The sequence below is a fragment of the Falco punctatus genome (genome assembly GCF_963210335.1).
Source record: "Falco punctatus genome assembly, chromosome: 2".
In the NCBI taxonomy this organism is placed as follows: Eukaryota; Metazoa; Chordata; class Aves; order Falconiformes; family Falconidae; genus Falco; species Falco punctatus.
The window spans coordinates 18,468,800-18,487,874 of record NC_137581.1 but is presented as its reverse complement, the minus strand read 5'-3'; the positions used below and the strand labels follow the sequence as shown (position 1 = coordinate 18,487,874).

At 39.8% G+C, this 19,075-nt stretch overlaps 1 protein-coding gene across 1 annotated transcript in view; it reads left to right on the top strand.

Moving 5' to 3' along the window:
• Positions 1-18,517, top strand: part of EXPH5 (exophilin 5) — a 44,261-nt gene extending 25,744 nt beyond the window's left edge. Inside the window, exons 4-7 of the mRNA XM_080377176.1 lie at positions 2,179-2,323; positions 6,893-6,941; positions 8,469-8,595; positions 10,522-18,517. Coding sequence (XP_080233302.1) covers positions 2,179-2,323; positions 6,893-6,941; positions 8,469-8,595; positions 10,522-15,875 — 5,675 coding nt within the window. The 3' untranslated portion in view covers positions 15,876-18,517. The remainder of the gene's footprint in view (positions 1-2,178; positions 2,324-6,892; positions 6,942-8,468; positions 8,596-10,521) is intronic.
• Positions 18,518-19,075: the final 558 nt, after the last annotated feature.

Below are 19,075 nucleotides of genomic sequence, written 5' to 3'. Positions count from 1 at the left end.
TTTTATTGCTGAGCATGACATCATATGGTTTGGAACATCCCTTTATTTGGTTGGGGTCAGCTTCCCAGCTGGGTCCCCTCCCAGCTCCTTGTGCCCCCCCAGCCCACTTGCTGTGGGCATGAGGTGAGAGGCAGGAAAGGCCTTGGCTCTGTGCAAGCGCTGCTCAGCAGTAACAAAAGCATCTCTGCATTATCAACACTTTTCTCAGCAAAAATCCAAAACATGGTCCTGTACAAGCTACTATGGAAAGAATTAACTCTGTCCCAGACAAAACCAGCACAAAAACCTGTTTCAGTTTTACCTAGTTTTCTTAAAGAAACTACAGGCACCTAAATGACATTTGGAATACATAGGTAATCTGGATGTGGTGAAAGAGATTTGACTGTACCAGTGGAAGACTTTTCCTAGTAACACTGGGCTAAAGGCATGCCAGTGCTGATTATCAGGGTGGGTGACAAAGCCTGGCAAGTTGAGCTGACTAGGAAGCAACTTCCGGAGATCTCCCTTCACAGGTTCTGTTGCCCATCCAAAATGGACATGCACAAGAAACATGGTGTCTCTATACGAAGCACGGCATTCTGTACTGTCTTTTTTCATCTTCCATCCAGATAGTTTTCATGGATAATATGTGCTTTTATTCCATTCACATTTTTGCATGTCCTTCATTGAGCGCCTTCTATTTGTGCTTCATAGCACCTCAAAGCAGAGTCATGTATTTCGAAAGAAAAGTGAAACCCTAAAAATTTTCCTGATACTACAGACCTATACAGAACAGATCTCTGTCTGTCCTGACTGTTTTTCCCAAACATCCCCTCCAGTCCACAGCCATCAACTATTTTTCTCTTTCAGAAATGATCTAATTGATATAGTAGCTAAATAAAATCTGCGTAATTGTTCTCTGGTATTTAACTTTGAAAGCTGCTGTTTCTATTTCAGATCTGAAGAAGGGGTTACATGCCTCAGAGGCTTGTCTGATATTTCCGACTGTGTAAGTTGGTTTAACAAAAGGTGGTACTTCTACCTGCAAGCCTTGCCCTGTCTACATCCCTTGACCATCCAGGCTATTAGGACTCTCCTGATGTCACCTTCATTGTCAAGTGAAACCAATGCCACCAAGGGGTTAGGCTCTGAAAGGGGTAAAGGATGCAGCATTTTGTAATACACAATGATTGTCACCGAAGTGAAAGCCTTACACACAAGATTTAAAATCACATTACATGAATTATTCACTTCATTTTGGACTAGGTCCAAAATGCTGCCCCTTGCTGTTGTTATCTGTGACACTTTGCTGTCATTTCTGGTTTTGCTTTCTCCCTACAGGCGTTGGTTGAGCCATTTTCAGGCTGTTGTATTGTTTCAGGCATGTAATGTTTTCAATGGAAAAAAAGATACAGTGCCTTATTCCTGAGTGAAGAAGTCTTATTTCCTTATGTCCTCCAGTTTCCTGTGGCATGTTTTAATAGCAGACCCTGCAGTTTCTTTCCCTAATCTGTGAGCAATACTTATCCTTTCCTTCACACCGGTTGCCAGCTGCTTTTACAGGCAGGCTGGGTTTATGTTCCATCTGAAGAAATCAAATCTTATCCATAATGAAGAAATCATTCATGATATAGTGCATTTACAACACAATTCTGATATGCAGTTTGTAGCAGAAAAAATGTACTCCAGTGGCCATGGAAATCCCATCATAGAGCTGTATGATATAGAAGATATCTTAGTCTGAACTACTGTTATGTAGTTACATTACAGTCTATTACACCATCGTATAGTCAGGGTTGTCATATTTATATTTCTTACAAAGGTGAAAAGAAGTGACTAATGATTGTGGGTGCCTGAATTTTCAAACATCTAATTTGACTGTATTTTAAAATGGTTCAGGTTTTCAAATGGTTGAATGCGGCTTACTTTCTGAAAATAAGCATCATTTATCTCACATCACCCAAAACCAATAATACTTTTGGAAACTTTAAACCTGTTTATCTTTCTCTTAGTGTTCTAGTTAGTCATTATAAACCACTATGTCACACAGTCTATCCAAAAATGTCAAAAAACCTGGATTTTCCTGGTGTAAAAGGTAAGCAAAAGACAATTGTTTATGAAGATGTAACTTTTACTATATATTTTAATGCTGTATTTAGTAAGAAATTGAAACAAATACAATTTTTACACTATTTTTAGATCATAAAGAATTAAAAATGTCATCCCGTACAAATCCTCAAGCACAAAAGAACACTTCAGCTTCCTTTCTGGGCTTCAGATCACCTTTTGCTTGGCTTTTCTCCTTTAGAAAATCAAGGAAAAACCAGACTCAGCAGCAACCACGGTGAGCTATAACCAGAACATACATTATGTCCAGCTTTTAAAAAGTCTATGAATTGTTGTGCTTTGCTTAGAAAAATTTGTTTAAATTATTTTTCCAGTCTCTTGCCTTTCACCTCGCTGAGTTTTTACTTGGTCATGTAATGAAAGATTATCTGTTCTGTGTCAGAAGATAAGTGGCAAGTAATAGGTAAAGTCTTTTGGCTAAATATATTTTGCTCAGGTTTTGCATAAAGGTTTTAAGTATATGAGAGCCCCTAGATTTCGCAGCGGCTGCATCCTATTTAATTCCCTCTCAAGAGGACAAAGTGTAAGGTGCATGGGGATCTAGTGCCCTATGGCTGTGATATAACAGGAAAGCATAGTCTTCGCAGGCCATGGCAGAGAGTACCAGCCCCAGGCAGCTCTGCTGCATCAGTTCCCACCATTTCTAGCCCTGAGGCAGCTTAGAGTCAGGCCTGCAGCTTTAGCTGTAGTTGGGCAAAGAGGGTGGTTCTGCGATGCTTTTGTCTTCTGTACTTCAACAGGGCTTTGGTTTCAACTGGATCTGAACTAAAGATGGTCTTATATGCAGCACTGGAGCTGCTGTTTGAAGAGCATCCTTCTCTCTTGCCATCCGCAGGGTTAAAGCTGCTGTTCAGAGGGAACTGGGCGGCAGGGGCTACACTTAGCTAGTTAGGCTGACTCTTCTAACTTTGGTCCTGGTATGGTCCTGTATGTTGGCAACACCTGAGTGAAGTAGTAGTATTTTTATGTGCATCTTGGGGTAATGCTTGGGACTGACAATCGTAGGTAAAGGTGCATTGTGCAATCTAAGTGCTGTGAAATCAGAGTAGGAAGCTGCAAGATCTTTGGCACAAACAGCTGATTTTCACTCTGTTTAGAGAGTCTCCGGCTGGTATTCTGGGCCATGCCTGGGGCTCCTAGGTGGCATGACGCTGAGACAAGGAACAGCTATAATAAACAATGACAGCAAGCCTCTAAAGAAATGATGGTTAGTCTGATACCATAGATTTTGTAACACAGAAGCTTGCCATTGTGTTTCTGTCAAAGCAGCAGGAGATTTAAGGAGAGGTTTGAATAGAGGCCATGAGGTTAGCTTTGCGGATGTTTACTGGTAACAGTTCTCCTACGTAGCATCGCAGCATACAAAAAAAATTTGCGAAGTTTTAACACTGCTCTGTACACGTCATCTGCTCCCTCCTCTTTCCTGTGACAGGGTTTAGTGGTGGACTAGGTTAGCTGTTGGACTCGACGATCTTCAAGATCTTTTCCAGCCTGAACGATTCTATGATTCTATGGTAAAGCCCTTCACGTTGGGACACACCAACACCAGACCACAGGCCTCCGCGCAGAATAAAGGGGGGCTTGTGTGACTGAGAATCAGGTTTCAAGAGCGCTTTATCCTGGTGCACTTTAAGGTAGCCCATGCACAAGTGAAGGTCAAGGCTTTGCTGTAGAATCTAAGCATTGAAACGATTTCTTAATTTAAGAAGGCAAAAAAATAAACCGTGCCTACTCATTGCGTCAGCTTTTCTAGTATGTGTTTATCTGGCTTTTCTACAAAAAAATCTATCTTGTCTCAGGCTCAGATGCCTTTGATTTCTTACCGAGCACAGCTTGAAAAATAAACAAGTCAATCCTGACGTGTAACTGAGCTGATTGCTACATTTTCTAGTCACGCCTCTCTGTCGAAAACTTCCCCCACCCTCTTCTAGGTGTTGCCGTGGCATGTGGTTTGCTTTATGCATAGACAAAGCACTAAAATAATCTGCCTCTCACAGGTAGAGTTATTTTGGAGAGCTAGTGAAATACAATAGGAGGCAGCACCGTAAATCCTGTAAGTAAGCTTGACCGGCAGAAGCTTTGAAATAGCTAAATATTAATGGCTGTTTAGAGGGTCCTTTCTGTACTGGAGAGACAGTTTCATCAGCTGCGGTGGTGTTTTGCTGTAAGAATAAATTATGGATGCTGCAAAAAAGAGAATGCTTATGTGGAGATACAGAAGATGCTAGTAAAAGGTAACTTTGTAACTGTAGTCTGAAGGTAGTTAATATTTGATGACTTGGTTCAAAGGTGTTTGGTGTTCTTGAATTCATACTTATTCTTTTCTAATATGTAAGTGTGTTTCATGCTGGAAAAGAAATGCTGTTTAATTGTGTTTTCAGCATATTTGAGTTATATGTTTGTTGCTTAGCTGGCTTTTTATGTAGTACTGATAAGAGTAGTATAGAAGAAAATGGATTACACTCTGACATTAGACAATTGGGAGATGGCCTACAGAAGACAGGTGCCTCGGTGAAAATACTAGTTTGCAGCAGATTTTGGTTTGTGGATTTATATTATTGTTACCAGTATTGATAGAAGTAAGTGGAGTCATCTTTTAATCTTACATTTGGTTGTCATAAAAAGATACATATGTATATAAATGAAAAAGTATAAAATATAATTTCTTATTTTCCATAGCAAGTAGTATTTTTCCGATGGGAAATACTTATGAATTCTTTTCTGTTTATGAGTAATAGATAATGTTTACAAGCGTGTATGTGCGTGTGCATGTGTGTGCAAAATAATGTAAACATTGTTCAATGTTCTTAACCAAAAAAGAAACTGAATTACTTTTTTCCTAAAATTAAGCAACACTTCTCTGGAAGTAAGCAAAACTTTAATTTTGAAATGCTGCAAAACTTAAAAGAGTTAAGAAGAAATAATGAAACAGTTTGAGAAGTGGAGGGATTGGCATAGGGAAAAGATTAAAATACCCTTGTCTGTGTAAGTTGGCAGGGAGGAAAATAAAGCAGGATGCAATGACCAGTTATTTCTGAAAGAACAGTGACAACAAAGACATGGAGAAATTTAGAATAGTGCCAGAGGTTCAAATGAAAAGTTAATTTTTGCCTAGACTATCAGAAGACATTTCTGACTAACATATCTGCTTCATGTAGCTTCGTTGCAAAGAGCAATTAACGCAACACCAAGCACAGCACCAAGTGGGAAGAACTGTAGAGCGGCTTTGCACAGTAAAGCTGAAGAAGAAAGCTTCTAACAAAGCTTTTACCTTTTTGTTATGCATATAATTAAAATTAAGGTAACTTGCTAAGCCACGAGCTTTCATTGAACTTGGTTTGCAGGAAATCACTGTAAAAACTCTGAAACCTAAGTTTCATTCTTAATTCGCTGTAGAAGTGTTAAAACATATTCAACATTATTTTAGTTTAAAGGAAGAGCTACATGCATCTCTGAGTCCTGGTTTTGTAAATTCCTTTCCCGGATGCAGCAGCCCACTGAACTAATGGCTGTTCATACTGGGTTCTATGAGGAAAAATTAGGAATTTCAGATTCAGATTGTCTGGCCAGATCCTAAGCCCACTGAGGTCAACAGGCTTGTTTCCTTTGGTTTCAGTTGGACCCCATGTCAGAGAGGAATCCTGGTTTTACAGTTCACAATTACAGAAGCAAAAACAAATTGCACCTTTCAACTGTTCTTCCCTGCCTGCAAGCACATTGCAAACAAATGACAAAGCACTTCAGGAGGAAAGGCTGGGCCACAAAGAACCTGCCAACAAGCCGGTTTATACTTGCTGTTGAAGCACAATAAAGTAGTTTACCGGAGCACAAGAAGGTTTTAAGAGCCTAAGAACAAGGTCATTCAAAAAGACTTTGAGACAAACAGGACTGAGCAGAACCGTCTTACCCCACTTCACTTTCTCTCAAGAATTAACTTCCTGGGAAAAAACAGTTTCTGAGACAAGGAAGAGCTAGCAATAAGCACGAGCAGAGCAACATTTCCTTCAGGGCTTTTTAAGGGACTGGGTTTGCTTAGCTGTAAAATAAGCATCTGCAGACTCAAATAGACTCAGTGAAGACAAGTCCTGTTCTTGGTTTTTTATTTTAGTTTGTATGTCTGCAAGTCACCCCATAGAACAGAATACCTTTTATGTTCAGGGCTTCTTAGCTTGTTCTAACCACTGCATTACTCACAGACGCTCTAGCCAGTTCTCTACTAAGCCCTTGCAGTTCTATATAGCTTAGGAAACCAGATGAGCTTTCTACCATGTGTTAAAAATCGCTAAGTAAAAGCCATTTCAGGGGAGTAGCAGCAAGTTCCAAAGTTCACACGGAAAACAATCTGCAGTCTGTCTGTCCTCCTTTGCAGGGGCAGAGCACAACTCTCTCTGTGCAGTGTGAAATGGCAGAAGAATACAATAGAATTGCAGATGCAAACCACTTACAGATTTAACTTCGGCTATTAGTAGTACCTACCAATGAAGTAAGGCTGGATTGAAACAATTACTTTATGGCTATTGCAGACAGTGAGATATCAGTAGGCTGAGCTCATTCTTGGCTGTGCAGCTACATTTGCAAGCTGACAAGGCCAAACTGAATGGTATGCTTCCCCAGCATTTTTTCGTTAGCAGGACTTTTTTGTGGGAAAGCGTGGATTCTTCATAGAGCAGTCTTTTTTCAGATGCTTCTCAATAGTTGTGGAAGAGAAACTGCTGCATATTTACTACCTGGTAGAATTACATCACGTTCCTTTTCAAAGCCGACATTTAAATCCTTCTGCCTACAGATATGACAGTTCTGCTAGTCCATCTTCAGAAGGGGAAGAAATGGCAGCGGTGAGTAGCTTATCAACTCTCTTGTCAGCAATGTTTAAACCACAGATTTTTCAAAAGCTAGTCCCCTTTGTTTAGGCTGTTGATATAATACCTGTTTAAATAGTATTCTTGCAGTTCCTGTTTTAAACGCTGAGTAAAATATCTGTGTTGTGAACCTATTGAACACAGTGGAATGAACTTGCCCTGTAAACTATAGAAGTCCAAAGCTTTCCTAAGTAAGCTCTGATCAGGTTTCAATTCTCTTTCAATGACGGAATAATTGCATGGATAATTTTCTAGGCCAAAACCCTCATGTATTTTGGCAACTGTAATCAACCTGCAAAACTCACACTGAATGAATAATCTCGTGTATTTACTTTTTCTTTTCATTTGTACAAGGGTGGAAAAGAGTAACTGACTTGGGCAGGCAGAAAGCTAGAGCCTCTCCTGCAACATTTCCATGTACAGAATTACTATGTAAATGTTGACAGTAGGAAATTATTTTTTGGCTGAATGTGCCACCTTAGAAGCATAAGCTCAGTTTAAGGGTGAAACAAGATTTATTTCTGATGTAATTCAGGTGCATGCTGTTGAAATAAACATATTTTCTCCAAGGATGATATTTGCTATTTGAATTAGTTTATTGCCCTGTATTACTAACACATCTTTCCTCCTCTTCAATTGTGTGGTATAACCACAGAGGGGACTAAGAAGGTACACAGTATATAATCAAAGGTATAGAGGAGGTAAATTGGCCACCTCTCTTCTCTCATATTTCAAAAACAAAGGGATAATCTATATTAATACATGACTGAACCAAGATCTTATCAGAGAATCCCGCCTATAAGTAGACTATTGTAGCTAGACAAGTGAAATATTACAAATATTGAGAACTAGAAAGTAGTAAGTTTTTATTTTAAAAAGGGAGGAAGAGTCTCAGCTAAAATGCATCAGTAGTTCAGCAGTTGTCTGCAGTTCTACCAGCTGAAACTGTGAACTGAGAGAAATATGGATGTGGTAGGACCTCTGCAGCTTAACTAAAACTAAAGCTTAACAGATCGGGAACAGGATGACATTTTCCCCACTGCTAAGGTAATCTATCACAGCCCCCTAAAGTGCTGTATTGCAATATGAAAACTGATTCAGTGAATCTCTGTTGGGAGGTCAGTGTGGGAATTTTAAAATGTGCTGGTCAAGGAAGAAGTATTAGGAAAAACTAAATTAAGAGCTACAATGCAGTAAGGATGCATATGGAGGAAATAAGTAAATGATGCCCTATATTATAAGGTCATTATAACTCATGTATCCAAAATAGGCTATGGTATGAGGACAAGATGAGGAAATCTCCTTACTACATATGTAAAAGTCTCTAAAATGCATGCAACCTTACAGTCCTCAGTTGTATATTTTAATAATGCAGCATTTAACGGACCCACAAAGGGTTTACTGACCTCTGTGACTTGTGACACTATTTGTGGTGTAACATATGAAACATGATTTGAACCAACATGTAGAGCTAATATCATGTTGCCTTCACATTTTTTACAGGCTGAAATGTGTAATTCCCCAATGTCAACTGAAACAAGTGATCATTCTTTTGGTGCAAACGAAAATGAAATGATGGAGAAAAGTACACAGGAATGGAATGAACAGCTGGAGAAAGAGTTTTTCAGTGGTAAGTGTGTGTCCTTACTTTATTCTGATATTATGTTGCCAGAAGTGACTGTGTGACTGATTTCAGAGAATTTTCTGCAAAAGAGAGGCTGTAAAAATATGGGTCATTACTTTCTAGCACAGTGGCTACTTTTTGCAGGCTTTGTCTGACAGCAAAATGTCTGCTTGACATTGACTTCAAGATGTGTCATTGATTACTCTTAGAGTGCATTTCATCTCATACTGATACAGTTCAGAAGAATCGCACCTTAAAAGCATACATTGCTCTCTGCTGATTCTGACAGGAGCCCATATTGCATCCTTTAGGTGCAGTCATACAGTTATGTGAAAGAATTTCTCCCAGTTTCCTGCATGCATAATTTTGATAATGATGAATTACTGGGCCTGGTTTTATGAATTGTAAAGCCTCAAACCACAGAAGCAAGAGCCATTATGGCATTCAGTTAGCTTTCTGGCAGCCCTTATAGCACCAGTCACAAGCTGCTGCTTCCTTTTTTTTCCTGTCACTGCTGGGAAGTGAGGCAAGGTCAGACCCAGCCTATGGGACTACAGAGGTGTTCTTCCATAGATTTTCTCAGATATATGCAAAAAAAAAATATGTCCATGAATATTACTTTTCTACCACCCAAAATTACAAGTGATCACAGGTTGAAAGCATGATCAGGAGGCAGTGGGTCAGTCAGCAGTGCTGGAAGAGGAGACCCCTGCATGGTGGACGGTAGTTCTTCTGCAACTCACAGGCCTGGCACTGCTTTTGGGTGTCAGTCGTAACTGCACACTTGCCCACTAACAGAGAAAGACTATACACAGCTTGGCTGATGTCCTCCAAATGGAAGACTCAGAATCAACACATCGTTTTCCTTGTTCTAAGTTGACTCTCTCAGGAGCCTTATCTCCTCTGTGCTGAAAAGAAACTTAGAAAAATGGAAAATTGCAGTACTTTTGTTACTGCCTTTTACCCCACCTATACGTACCTAGCAATGCTTTCTTAATCAGTCTGTACTATTTGCACAGATCTGTAATGACCGATCAGTCTTTTTTTATTTAAATGGTTAGGAAATGCTGTAACAAAACAGCCATACCCATTTGTGTTTCTATCTTATGTGTACTAATACACATAATATTTCAAAATACAAAAATAATACAATTAGCAAAGGCATAATTGTTTTTGCCAATAAAAATATTTTAAATACATAGCTGTGGCTTAGTCTTATGACTGAATATGTTGGTTAACTGAGCTGTTACAGTGTTTAATTCCAGTTCATGAGACTGAGACTGTCTATGTTGCCATGATGAATCATAGGTTCCTAACTATTTAATTACCCTTTTTTATCCAGAAAATGCCATTTTCAGTGCTCATTTTAAAGTTAAAAGCTACAATTTAGTGGAGAACTTCTTTTCTGAATGAAACAAACAGTGGACATGCCAGACCACTGAATATGCTTGTTTGATGGTTTGCAGGATTCTGTGTTCTTTACAGTCACATCATAACTGTGCTTTGTATACACACAGAAAGGTCCATGTTTTCCTAGTGAATTCTTTTCAGGAATTTTTTGCTTACAAACTAGATTTGGAAAGTTTACACACACATAGACACAGACATATATGTATAGAGGGCGTGAGTAAGGATTTAGACTTCAAATTGTTTTGTTTTTCTTTTAAATAGCATAAAGACTAACATTTGCATAAAGAGCAGTTTTAAGATCAGTCATAAAGCAGTGCATTTTTTTCCTTGCAGTCATTAATGGGTAACTGCTGAAAGGTCCTATGGATGAAGAACGTGCGGTTCGGGAAGGGTTTTGAATGCTGAGAAGCTGACTCCTTTCAAAACCAGTTCTGATTATTAATGTAATACACAAAAGATTTTAACATAAATAGTCATAAATTATTAAAGAAAACAAACTCAATTATCTTTTTCCCTGTGCAGTTCTAAATGATCTGGATGACCAGCTGGCCCAGGAACAAGCCCAAGACCCGTTGGACAGGACAGTGTCTACTAGCAGTGCATCAAGTGTCCAATACATTAATGCATTCCCTACTTCAAAGAGACAGACTGCTAGTAGGGGGCAACACAGAAATGACTGGAGTGACATGCCTAGCACATTTTTCCCAGATGGACTGAGAACAATAAGAGCCAAAGATGAACACAAAATTTTCATCAGACCAAGGAAATTACACAGTGCATATATAAACTGGCACCAGGCAGCCTTTCAAGAAGATTACAAATATGGTGATCCAGCTGATGGAAATCCTCATCGGCTGAGCAGCAGGCTGTCTTCTGTTTCTTTTGGACGGTCTTCAGAAGGTAGCTTATATCCTCCTTCCATAACACAGAACAGTGGATTTAGGCACAAGAGCTGTATGAACAGGGATACAGCTGGCAGAAGTTACTCTGTGTGTTCCCTTCGGAGATGTCCATCATCAGTATCTTCTGACCAACTATCATCATCTAGTTTACAACATCCATTGGCAAGGGAGAGCAACAATGGTTTTCTACCAAGGTTTGGTCGACAGAACCCAAAGAGAATTCCTCTGTCTTCTATTGTATGGAACAACACACCAGACTCTCCTGGACAAACATCAGCTCAAGAAAAAATGTTTAGAACCCAATCACTGATGGAGTTTCATGCTACAGACCATGGTAGATATCCTAGCTGTTTGCAAGAAACCAAGAAATATGCATGTTACCACTCAAAACACCATTACAGAAGATCGATTTCAAGCAGTAATTGCTTTAGTAGAGTTAGTTGCCCTGACAAGGCTACTTCTCCATTGCCCTTTGATAACTGGGAAAACTATCCATTATACAAATCAGAAAATAATCTCTCTAGATCCTACTATAGAGATACTTCTTCTCACGGCAAGTTGTATGCAAAGCAAAATTCTTCATATGGAAAAAAAGACAGCTATCCTTCTTGGACTGATATTCCTCAGTACTACAATGAGGAAACATTTATTTCCCCTGATGCCAGTTTTGAAATGATTATGGCTAATTTAAATGACCAGCAGTGGGCACACACAAAGAATGCCAAGTTTGGTTCACAGCGCCTCCAGAACGATTTTCACATGTATTCTCCAGAAACTACAAATATCAAAAGGACAACAAGAAGTGCAAATAGAACTTTTTCAGAATTCACAGAGGGCTGTCAGCCCTGGCTAAGTTGTAACTCTTCAGTTTCTTCATCTAATAGTAGAACTGATGAGCCAGTCTTCCTTAATTTGAAGGACCAAACAAAACCTATAGGACTGAACAGGAATTCAGCTGTTGTTGCCCAAAGAGGTACTAAGGCAGACTTCACACAACTAGAAAAAGTTGAAGGTCTGAAACTGCCAGACAAAGACATGCCATTACAGTCAGTTTCTCAACAAGGAGATACAAGCTGCATCAACACCCAGAGTTTTCCCTGTAAGAGCCCTGCTTCTGCCACGTTGCAACGCAGTGCATCTCTCTTTAATACAGTGAGATCAAAGAGACAAACCGAAGTCACTGCCAGAGAAGATACTGCAAAAATATATACATCAAATGGTGATAAAAGAAATATACAAATGAAGGAAAATTATTGCCCACCCAACAGTGTGTTCAATCAGCCTCCCTGTAATTTGCCAGCTGATGACAGCAGAAAGGAACTTCTTCTTCCAAGTCAGAAAGAACAGGAACATAATCTGCATTATGCAGCAAAAAGAGAGAGCATCACACAGGATAATTGGAGTGCAGAAGCCATGAACCAAGCTGCTCCAAAGAGACAGTCGTCACTGCTGAATGTTGCTTCTGCTCCATCCGCTGAAAAATTAGCAAACTGTCAAGGCATGTTCTCTTGTCCTCCTGAATGCTCATCTAGCTCCTCACAAAGCTCTCCACAAGCACTTTGTCATAAAGACAACTCTAAATGCTTAGGAACACGAACTAGCTCTTCAGTAAATTGCACAGTTCCTGAATCTCAAGCAAAAGATGGAAAACCAACTCAAGTGAGCAGAATAAGTGTTACCAAAGAGATTTCACAGAAAACACTGCAAAAGACAAGCACTTTAGTTACTAAGGACTGTAATGGACAATGCACTACTAGTTCTCCACAAAACGCAAATTCTGGAAATACTTACATGCGTAGCTTTGATGGAGACCCCAAGCCCTCTGAACAGAGTTTAAGTTATTTTTGCCTTGAAAAAGAAAGCAGAAAAAAAAGGAGTAATTCACCTTGTACTGAAAGACTTCACAAGCAAGACAGCTTACTGAGACACACCAGTAGCTGCAGTGTTACTGGCTCCCCTAGCCGAAACAGCCTCAAATCTCCTGACCCGCTTGTTATTTATTACACTTTGCCTAGAAAATCAGCTAGCATTGCTGGTAGTATTATGTCAGATAAGCCCATCTCCTTACCTAGAGAAAGTAGAACAATATATGATCGCTTAAGGTCTGAAACTCCACATAGAGCTGATGCCTTTTGTTCTAATCAAAGAGATGTGTCTTGTTTAGACTCAAACCATTCCTTTTTAACATCAGCATCATTAAGTGCTGCTACAAGTAACAAAGAAAAAGATTGCCCCAGCCCTTTAACCAAAAGTCCTAATGATTCAGTAAGTAGTAGTACATCAGTTGAACTGACAGACAGATGTAAACATCTAAGCAGAAGAGAGTCCTCTGTGTTTTCAGATTGTAACGAGAGAGGAAACTTTTTGCAGAAATATAAAACTACAAGCACATTTACAGTTTGTGTTGATGAAGATCATGTCAAGTATCATGAACTAGTTTCAATTTATTACACGTTACCACGGAGGCATTCAAGAACATTTTGTAACCTCTTTAGAGATAATCCAGAGGATGCAGATTTACCTTGTCCCAAAGAAAATGTTCAGTCACCAAGAATACGAAACAAGAAAAATGAAGGCTATGTGAGTTTAGCAAATGTTTTTTTCCCCAGCACTTCGGAAAAAGAGGTGCCTTCGTATTCTTCCGACCCAGTATCTTCAGCTGTGGTCACACCTCAAAACTTAGGAACTGCTGTTGATAGTGAAGGAGAGAATTCCCACTTATCTCCTAGCTCTGAGAAGATAAGTACTTCAAAGTCAATGAGTATGATACACAGCAGGAAAGATAGTTCAACAGATCTTCCATTAGCAGAAAATGTGCTTTCTGACATGGTGACAAAAGAAATTTCTTTAGGTGGTCCACAATCCACTGCAGTAGTGGCTAAGTCAGGTAAGACTATTTCTGATCCCTCAAGTAGCCAAAATACAGAAATAAGTCTAAAAGAAAAGAAGGAAATTTTACAAACAGCTTCACCGCTAATGTCCACTTTATCAACCCCTCCCAAGCCAGGCAGATGTTTAGAAAAGCCTTTGTATTCTACTTCAACAAATAAAAATACTATACAGAAGGGAAACTCTGAAAACTGCTGTCAGCCCCCTAAGGTGAACACCAATAAAAATCTGAACAATTTACTCCTCCACCCAGGAGGGAAGAGTTTCCTTGGAAAGAGTGGTAACACAGAGCGTGCTGATGTGCTGCTTCCTCCTGTGGAAGACAAGTACAGGGGTAGTACCGAAGTCAAACAGAAAGTAAATTTCCTACACCAGAGCACACCTCTGTGTAATAATAAAAGTAGTGGACTGCAATTAAGGGCTGACAGTTCAAGAAAAAATGCAAATGATTTAAAGTCTTGTAGCAAAGTTCTTTCAGAGTCTCGGAACAAAGTACCTGAGGTAAGCACAGCTTCCAGTGCTGACCCATTACTTCAGCTAGACGAAGGGGTTAGCACAGATGCAGATGAATTAAAGAATTCAAAAATTAAAAAAGAGCAAAAATCACAGAGTACTCAAATCGGTAAAGATTATAGTGGTTTGCAGGAATTGGAGAGGGACAGTGAAGGCCGCCTGAACATTAACTGTAAAGATAAAGTCCTCAGGGTTACACAAGATCAGAAAATAACACGGAGTGCAGAAGACGAGAACAAGCTTCTCTCTGACTGCACGAGAGACAAAGTCAAAGATATAGAAAAAAGGAAAAACAGACCTTCAATTAAAAATAAACTGGCAGCTGTTTACAAAACAAGTCGAAAATTTTCAAGTAAAAATTTACCCCCCAAACCACATATAAGTAACATTTTTTCACAGAATGATGGAAGTGCCACTTCTTTAGAGGTCGACGTGTCCCCTGACTCACAGATTTCAACAGATTGCCGTGAGCCATTCCTGCAGTTGGACAATGAAAGTCAGAATCACAGTCTGGACCCTGATAAGAATATGCCCAGACCAAGAACAGCTGAGAATAAGAAGACTGAAAATCAGAATGATCCTTCCTTGCTTGTTAATAACACCAATTGGAGGTCTTTTACAAGCTCATACATCCAGAAAGAAGCCATCAGTCCCCAAAAATCTACAGGGAAAGTGGAAAATCCACCAAGTCTTACAACCCTATTTCCAGATAAAACAGTAACCACAAGAAATAAGAATTCCCATAGCCTCGATCTCAGGTTAGAAAGCAAAAACCAGCCCATCTCTCCCAGTGCTACTACATCGGACCCAGTGGATGATGAGAAAAGAAGAGCTAGCAGTCGTGCCTGCAGTCCTCCCCTGACACTTCTAACTGACAAAAACTCGAACACATACGTAAATAGCTGCTTGCAGGCAGGCATATGTCCAGAGCAAAACTTGACTCCCCAGACAGTGCGTGGTCAGTGTCAAAATACCTCTCAGTCTGCTAGCTTAAAAAATGCTAACTTGCATAGCTATCAGTTGCGCAAGAGTCATGCCAAAAGTCAGCGTGAGCGTCACCTTTCTGAGAGTATTTGTGCTCAAGATTCCCCTGAGACCTTTGCCTCGGGAAGCAATATTCTGCCAGAAGTTGGTACACATGGGAAGAGGTTTAAGTCTTACTCAGAGCTGTTGCCTTGCGATGAAAATGAAAACTGGGCATCGGATGATGAAAGGTGTTACAGCACAAGAAATTTGATGTATCCTTCCATTGAGTTTGGTATATTTGGCAAAGAACAGCAGTTGGCTTTCCTGGAAAATATCAAAAGGTCACTCACAGAAGGGCGATTATGGAGACCATGTCTTCTTAACAACCCCGGTGCTCTCAGAGATGGAGAGACCCCTTCTATAAATAGGTCTGAGCTTTTGAGCTCAAGTTCTGCTGGGAGCAAAATGTCATCGGCTGCTTCATCCCCCCAAGAGCTGACTGATACCCATCGGGAATACCCAGCAGCTTATTCAGACTCAGACAGTGATACCACCACCGATGATGAATACTACCTAGATGAGATAGATAAAGAATCGGAGCTATGAAGGGCCTGTGGTGCTAAGACGGCACGATAGCTTGGTAGTTTCTGGGCAGGCAAAAACATGTCAAATACTTTGAGCCAGTTCTTGTGCTGCTATAAATTGGTACAACTTCATTAGTTTTAAAGAAGTTAGTATGTTACATTAGCTGAGCGTTTGACTTTCATAGTAAATGTGTGGCTTCAGCATTGTTTCTCCTAGCAGGGAAGGAAGAGTGTTAAAAAATCCTTTCCCAGAATAACAGAAGGTAAACAACTGTGGAGCTTTGGGCAGTGTGTAACTCCAGAGATGGCTTTCCTCTGAGTCAGCAAGCAGTGGCTTAGGCTCCTGCCAGCTACACAGTGCTGGAATGGATAAATTCTAGCTTGAGCTACTTTTTCATACAGGACTGAACAGAAAAACAAGGGGTTGCTTTGCTAATAACTTGCTGTTTCTCCAGTTTTCCTTGTTTACAAGATGAAGCATGATAAAGCCAATCTATCCCATGCAACAAACACCACCCCCCACCACCGCCCCCAAAAAATGAAACCTGTTCAGTTTTTATAGCGTATTCTATATGAAAGTTCTTTTTCTGCATTCCTGGGAAGCGTAGCAGCAATGTTTCCAGTAGCATTTGTTCAGCCGTGCAGTTGAGGTGGATTCCACACTGGGATTTTTCTCCTGAGCATTGTAAGAGCGGTGAGCAATGTGAGTTAGGGAAGTGCTGCTAGCGCATGGGAAACAGCTCAGCCAAGGGCACAGCACTGGAAAACTCACCAGAATTCCCCAGGATGCTGAGGAACATGGCTGAGGATGGAAATCTGCTTTTCAGACATGGGAGGTTCATAACCAGCACAGCTTTGGTCACAGATGAGCGAACAGCAAGATTTCTGCCTTGGACTTAGGAACAGGTTAATGTGCTTTAATAACCTGACACCTTAAAACCATGCAAAAGGTGAAAAGATTTACCCTATTTATTTCCTATATAAACCTCATACGTTGAATCCTAAGCTGCCCTAATAGTGGGAAGACAACCAGTTGAGCTTGGTATGTCCCCAAGTTCTTCTGCTGCCTCTGTGCTCAACCGGTCTCGGGGTGAGGCACCTGCAGCCGCTGGGCTCCTCCAAGGCAGCACCACCCGCAGCGGCCTGAGAGGGCACTTGGCTGGGTCTTGACTGTACCCTACAGTCTGGCAGGTTTTTACATAGAAAGTAAATAAAACCAGTAAGAAATGCTCTTTGCCTTTTGCTAAATTACCATCCCTTTTTGGTATTTTTCAACCATTCCTGCTGTCACCACAGTATTTTTTATCTTTCAAACTGAAGCCGTAAATATTTTCCAGTGGCTCTTCTTTGGCCACACTAATAATGTAGTATTACATACTCAGTAGCCAAAACTGGTCCTTGCCCATTAAATTCCTAACTAAGCTTTGATCTCTTTTTATGAAAAATCAGAAGTGGCTCACTGAGCCAGGAGATAGTATTTAAAAATACTTACAGACTTACTTCTACTTTATTTCTAATTTCACACATGGTCTAAAATTATGATCCATATTTTTATATACTTTTTAATTCAACAAAATTTCTGTAGGACATAATTATATTTTTGTAACTGGAAGGACACTATACTGCTATTTTAAAATAATATATTTTACACAAAGCAAGCAATGCTTGTATCACTGACTACTCCGCAAGAAACTAAAAGATGAAAATGTTGTAATAGGTAACTGGTATCCTTATTTTTTTATACTGTAAACTTCGTTAAAGAAGTGGCTCTGTAGTTCAAATCTGCACCGATATATAAGTGTTATTACTGTATACTGGGGTAATTTGTCTTTTGTTGTACATAGAAGGACTAATATAAACTATGTATTTATAGCCAGAATTGCTCTCTACAACATGCCTGTTTTGGAAGGATATAAGCATACGCTCTCATATGCAATGCTGGAAGGAAATGACTACCATGTAATTGCAATCTTGTAAAATGTGGTATTCTAAGGAGCTGTTATGTTTTTCTGTAAATGGCTGTATTCTATACATACAGGATTCTGTAGAGTAAGACAATAAAACCAGCGAAGTATCGGTGAGGAATTTCTGCTGCTGTACATTTCTGCAAAGTGTGTTAATCTAAAAATTGGGAATATCAGCCTACATAAGGTAAAGAACGATAAAATTATCATTTACAGGGGAAGTAAATGGTCATACAGTTTTTCTTGACTCGAAGTGGATGGTTTAGAATGTTTTTATTTGTAAATATTTTCTGCCTGTTCAACAGATGTTGGATTAAGTTCTCACCTTGTTGGCATGAATTTTTTTTCATTTGCTATGCTATGTATGTACAGGAAACCAGGTGGCTTGATTTAATGTAAACAAGTAAAAGCTGCTTTTGGTCATGAATCAGTTGTGGAAGACTGAAGCCTACTGAGGATCTGTAAAGTAATACTGGCATTGAATAATGGTATTCTGTAAAACAGCCAGTTGCATGAAAACGTAAGGAGAAATACTCTTTGAGTAGCGATCAGCTTCATTCAGTTTAGCAGAGCCAGATTTTGACACCATCACTCTTCCAAGATTTTTCTTTGGCAAAAGTATATTCTATAAATGTTCATAATTTATAGGATTTTCATATTTAAAATCTGTTTGAAATAAATTCTGCATTCAAATGAAAAATTGTATTTGCATTGTGTTTATTTTTCACTTACTGTGAATACTGTAGACAGTTTATTTAAAAAAATAATCAAGTCCAGCATCTTAGTATTGTTGCCAGGGTGCTGATGGCAGATGATGCCATAGATTTAAAATGGGGCACCCAGCCTCGGTCCCTCATGCAGCTGTAGGCAGCGGTCACGCCAGCTGCGTGGCTGGGGCTTGCCTCATGCAGAGGAGGGATGAGCAATGTCCATGTGCTGCCCTCTGCTTTCCTGCCAGCTGATGAGTCTCCAGTACATAAACAGTTTTCCATCAGTGGTGGTGTCTTTACAGTGGACGTATTAAGACCTTAGTGTGCCATATGCCTACAACTTGCCTTGAGGAGCTGATACACCATGTAGGGGCCAAGGGTAGTATTTGATGAGTAGTTTTACAAGGTGATGAGCTCCATGTGAAAATCACTTCAGCTGGAATTATGCCCGAGTGGAGCTTGAGTGCCACGTGCAGCATGAGACTCACTGCTGTCTTTCTACCTTAATTACTACAGCCAGCATATGTGGTACCTGAGCTCGGTGGTGC